Raw genomic sequence first — 6,000 nt, forward strand, 5'->3', positions numbered from 1 at the left:
TAATCCTCTTCGGCGTTCGTACCGCATGATCACCACCAAATATTGTGATCCTACAACTTAGGGAATGTTTTTTATCCTCCTCCTCGGGTATATAATCATTGAGTTTATTCAGCTACTTCTGAGTCAACACCTCTTCCAATATGTCTATGAACAACAGCAATATTGTCCTTACAGGACTATCAATAACATACATTCTGCACTACACCCCGAGTCATGTTACTGCGGTCACCAACTGCTGAGAGGGGTTAGCTCGGAGGAGGACGAGGAGGAAGAGGAAGAGGAGGAGGATAAACAGCAACAGCATTCGCTGACGTTTCGAATTGCTGTGTACACTTACTGGCTGTCCAGAGATGGACATATATTGTAATGCGGTCCGAGGGAATGTGGGAAGGCGAGAGCTACAGGCCTATTGTATATTAATGTGTACGAACACACAATAAACCCACAGTCGAAGAATAAACTTGTCTGTTATTTACAAATGCGCTACTACATTTCTGTTTAACGTGTAAGAAGTTCAGTTAGTGGGTGGGGGACGAGATGATTTACAGCAGTAAGGTCGGGAGTGGCTAGCCTAGTGTGTAGGATCCTATGGACAGTGAAAGCTGCACAAACGTTGCCTATACAACTGCACTTAGAATTAATACCTTTCACCAACAAAATCGATGTATCATTTCGTCGCGATTTTGTAAGCACTTTAGTACTGTAATTCTAGTTCCTATGGATATATCCTAACAAATTTCGCACCACTATTCTACCCTGGCCATTTAGTCACTATTATTGCTTAAATATGTTGGCAACATGTGATGGATGCCAGTAAATGTACCTTCCATTTGAGTTTGTGCGACGTTAACTTATCAGATAAATATAAATTCTGGACATGCTTTGGAGTTGAATTTTCCGCTGCGACATGCTGCAATTGTTATGACCCAGTGGTAGAACAGCAAATGCCCGCTCCTCTACTTTTCAGAATGTATTAATATTTATTCCAAGCACAATATCAATAACAAGATGACACGGATACAGCAAATACTACGTAGTTATTGTCTCCCAAACCGTCGAATAGTCTTGAAAAAAGTGAAGCTGTCTTGCAGAGAATTGGACCGAGCCCCGTAGTTTCTGTTACATTGGCGGTCATTTCCAAAATTCACCTATGATCTAATGCCTGATTGATTTCGACTAGAATTAAGCACACGACATTCTAGAAAATTACTTAAAATAAAGGGAATGTGGCAATGGTTAAAAGAATTTTGGCATGGACTTGGATACATCAGACCTTATCTTTCCGTGCTAAACTTGTGGTGAAAACCGATTTTGGTACCGAAACCTGACATACCGCATTAATTGGGATAATTAAACAGCACATCTCGTCAATACAGGTTAGGCAAATTCACACCAGGCATAATTAGCACGGAACATAAAATACTCATCATCCAAAACCTTATACTTCATAGATTTACACAATAAAATTATTAAACACATGGTTTAATAATAATAGACATACGTTCATACAGAGTAAATACAGTTTCCATTAGACATACTTCCCAATAAAAACATTTTCGGTAAACACAACGTATTAAGCAATAAATATAACACGAAATAAAACGGTCACATTCAAATGTAAGTTATCTCAAGTTAATCTGATAGTGAGGAAGAAGTGGGTGTGAAGCCTAACAGTGACCCCCAAATGTAAACATAAACACCACAGGAGTTAAATCACGATGACTAAAAACACCACTACATTGGAGCATTCATGATGAATGACAACACTATACACTGATTTAGCGCAAATTAATTTTGCAAAAACCATAACAGCTTACAAACGTAACATATACAACTACATGTTCATACATTCAAAAGTTGGAAAATAAATTTCCACATACAAAATAAGCACCTGTTTATGCTTACAACGTAAATCATATATATCAAATGACGCAATATATACATAAAACTGTACACACATATATAACATTGTAGATAAAGTGAAGTATGTAACTTACCGTTTTTCTAACATTTCTCTGTTATTATGGACCACTCACTGGAACACCCCAAGGCAGTGAGATGCACTGGCAGTGAACTAACTACTAGAGGTGAAGAGGCCAGAGACCGAAGGGGGAAGAGGGAAGAGGGAGAGAAGATGTTGGGGGGAGGGGTTAGGGGAGGATGGGAGGCGCAAAGGGAGAACGTTGCCACGTGATCAGCTGCTCGCTTTTGGCGCCAACTCCACCGGGCACAGGAGATAATGGTACGAGGTATTCAAATGAACCTCACTTTCACTTTTTTTTACATGCACAAATGTACTAATTGATTCTATACGACTGACTGACAATTAAACAAGAGCGTGAATGAACAACGGAAGAACTATGTAACGGAATATTTGAAGGACGTCGAGTAATAATGATTTCCGCACAGATACCTTAATTTGTGGAATAGGTTAAAAGAAACAGCCCAGGTGGAGAACGCAAAAGAAAGAAACACGCGTACATTTAGGTAAATGCATTGCTCTCTGCTTTAACTGGTACATGTATGGTCAAGACAGCAAAGGTAGCTTTCGCGGGCTCTGTGGCAGGGTGGCGACAAGAATGAGCCCCCCCCCCCACACACACACCTCACCCCACCCCAACCCACATCACCCAATATGCGCCCTTTTCCCGTAATGGCTTGTTCTTAGTCAAACTGGTCAAAATAGATACTCATACAATTGTTTTATGACAATGAATGAAACCGCATTTTGTTTCTTATATTAAATTAGCACGCCCTATCGTTAACATTTCAAACCCATTGTTGGACAAACTGGTATGTGAAAAAAATTATTGGAAATTTTGGAGTTTGTGATTGTCAGTGTTCAGCATAGAATGTGATAGAATGTGAGTGTTATTTGAATGCTGTTGAAGGATCATTATTGACTTGATATTTGGCTCATACTCTGCAGGGTGTACTGTACACCAATAGTTCGTAGTCACTTCACACGCTAGCCGAGTTTGTGATTGTCAGTGTTCAGCATAGAATGTGATAGAATGTGAGTGTTATTTGAATGCTGTTGAAGGATCATTATTGACTTGATATTTGGCTCATACTCTGCAGGGTGTACTGTACACCAATAGTTCGTAGTCACTTCACACGCTAGCCGAGAGTGAGAAAGGGTGGCGATTTTTTGCAAGAATGGTCAATATACCAAAACGTATTATTTCTTATTTTACAATTTGGTGGACCAGCGAATCACCAATCACGGACCACTAGCAGTCAGCTTGTCCAACCTCTTTCCTGTTAATTCAGGAGTGAGGTAAAGGTGTGTCATCACTCCAACACCTTTCAACGTGCGCTTGGACCTTGTGCATGTCGATGCTGATGTATTTCTTATGGAGTCGATGGAGGTCGTTACATCCTGGACCAAGAGCATCTAGGGGCTTACAGGACGAAACAGTTCAATGAGGCGAAAAAATGCCTGAAAAGATTCACATATTGAAGTGTAGTGCATAGCAGTAGTGAGTTATGTCAGAAAATCCTTTAAAGAATTAGCATAGCCCATGGTATCATGAACTCGTTCAATTACGCTGTCAAGATGTACGCAAGGGGACTAAGATCTGAATCTTCTGTTTGTTTGTTCTCCCTGTCTTTCTATAAGATATGGGCAGTGAATGCTGACTTGAAGTGCTGTCTCGACGTCGTGGTAAGTACCAAGTGCCTTTGAATAATCATAGGGTAAAGTCGGGGTGACAATGCATCAAACTCAAGACTATTCTGTGAAACAGTCTATGCCTGTTACCAACAGAATTGGTGAACGTCGACACCGGCTACATAGGCGTATATGAGAGAAGCGACGTCTCACCCACGTACGCTCCTGATTGTTTTATATATATATATACTTATATATATATATACTTATATATATATATATACTTATATATATATATATATACATATATATTATATATATATATATATATATATATATATATATATATATATATATATATATATGCTGGTACATTGTGACGTTGATGAGGTGGAAAAAGAAGTCACGGGTCTAGTTAGTTCAGAGTTTCTGGCCGGTTTCGCTCTATGCTTCTTCTGAAAAAAAAACATAGAGCGAAACCGGTCAGGAATAAACTTAGAAACTCGGAACTAGACCCGTTACTTCTTCCACCTTCATTAACACACACACACACACACACACACACACACACACACACACACACACAAACACACACACACGCTCACACACACACACACACACGGTATTATATAAAAGAATATATATATATATATATATATATATATATATATATATATACATATATGCTGGTACATTGTGACATGTTGATGAGGTGGAAAAAGAAGTCACGGGTCTACAGTAGTTAGTTCAGAGTTTCTGAGTTTCTGGCCGGTTTCGCTCTATGCTTCTTCTAAAGAAAAAAAACATAGAGCGAAACCGGTCAGGAATAAACTTAGAAACTCGGAACTAGACCCGTTACTTCTTCCACCTTCATTAACACACACACACACACACACACACACACACACACACACACACACACACACACACACACACACACACACACACACACACACACACACACACACACACACACACACACATACACACACACACGGTGGCGCAGTTGGTAGAGCGCTAAACTGCTAGCATGGTGGTGCCCGCAGTACTTGGTTCGAATCCTGCCCAGGGCCGAAATTATTTCGGTACCGCTGAGCTTCGGGTCGTTACTCTGACTCTCGTGGGCGGGGAGTTGGGTGTGTGTGTGTGTGTGTGTGTGTGTGTGTGTGTGTGTGTGTGTGTGTGTGTGTGTGTGTGTGTAAGGTCATAGCATTACCCATAGATCGGACCTACGAGCTCTGAGCTCTCTTCCAGGAGGGAAATAGCTGTCGATCACGAGTCCAACACGTGATCCAAAGACTAAGTGAATACACACACACGACAGTCGAAGTGACAGCGAAGTTTGGAACTCCAGGAAAACTTCAAATTTCGTGGATCTCAACGACGAGGGAGTACCTTTGTTGTATTAGTAGGGAAGGGGAAAGCTCGTGATGTAGTGGGAAGGTGAAGAAAAAGGAGAAAGGGAGGGATTACTGAGGAAAATGGAAGGAAATGAGGAAGGGGACGAATGGGCCCCGGAAGTCAGAAGGAATGTCAACAAAAGGTGCGCAGACGATAGAGGTGAAGTCGAAGGCATTAGTAAAAATGTAAAAAATAGAAATATAGATAAGAGCAGTCCAATGGAAGGTGAAGATAATTATTTCCATGGATTTAATGAGGGAGGAGATGACAACTTCCCCCGATTAGCAAGTCTAGAAGAAAAACTAGAGAACATGAACAAACAATGGGAGTTTGGTTCAGTCAACTTACATGGATTACACAAAGAGTTGATAAATTGGAAGAACTAAAAAAGGAGAACCAAAACCTAAATAAAGAAATATAAGAATTAAAAAGAAGTAAAGGATGAGAATGAAGAATTAAAGAAAAATAATAAAGAGACAGGGTTGGAAAAAAGTCCAAGAGAGAGAAGGAGAATATAGTAAGAGACTTAGCGGATAAAAATGTATAACTATATTAGGGATGGAAGAGAAGCATAATCCAAATAGGACTACAAGAGTAAAGGAGGAGAAGGAAAAGGTAAACAAGACATTAGAAGTAGTTCAAGATGAACAAGAAACAGGGAAAGAAATTGAAGAAATATATAGACTAGGGAAATACAATATAGATAAGACCAGACCAGTTAAGGTCACAAACGACAGCAGAGAATGTCTTATCAAAATAGCAAAAAGTTATCTGTATAACAGGTATGGATAAAAAGAGAGATGAATAAAGAGGAAAGAGAGAATGAGAAAAAAAGACTAGAAACTAAGAAAAAAACGAGAAAAGAGTCAGACAAAGAGAAATTCTATTGGAGAGTAGTGGATATGAAAGTGAGGATATGGTTCATAGCAGAGAAAAACGGAAGGGAAACAGAAATAACAATGGAAGTAGCAGAAAATTAAAAATGC

The 6,000-nt window shown here is 39.6% G+C and overlaps 1 protein-coding gene across 1 annotated transcript in view; it reads right to left on the bottom strand.

Moving 5' to 3' along the window:
* The window catches only part of LOC143026273 (uncharacterized), a 39,592-nt gene extending 37,424 nt beyond the window's left edge, over positions 1 to 2,168 (bottom strand). Inside the window, exon 1 of the mRNA XM_076186377.1 lies at positions 1,998 to 2,168. Within this exon, the coding sequence (XP_076042492.1) occupies positions 1,998 to 2,011 (14 nt within the window). The 5' untranslated portion in view covers positions 2,012 to 2,168. The remainder of the gene's footprint in view (positions 1 to 1,997) is intronic.
* Between the last annotated feature and the right edge of the window lie 3,832 nt (positions 2,169 to 6,000).

Source organism: Oratosquilla oratoria, chromosome 6, assembly GCF_046742065.1.
Source record: "Oratosquilla oratoria isolate Oo_2021 chromosome 6, ASM4674206v1, whole genome shotgun sequence".
Taxonomy (NCBI): domain Eukaryota; kingdom Metazoa; phylum Arthropoda; class Malacostraca; order Stomatopoda; family Squillidae; genus Oratosquilla; species Oratosquilla oratoria.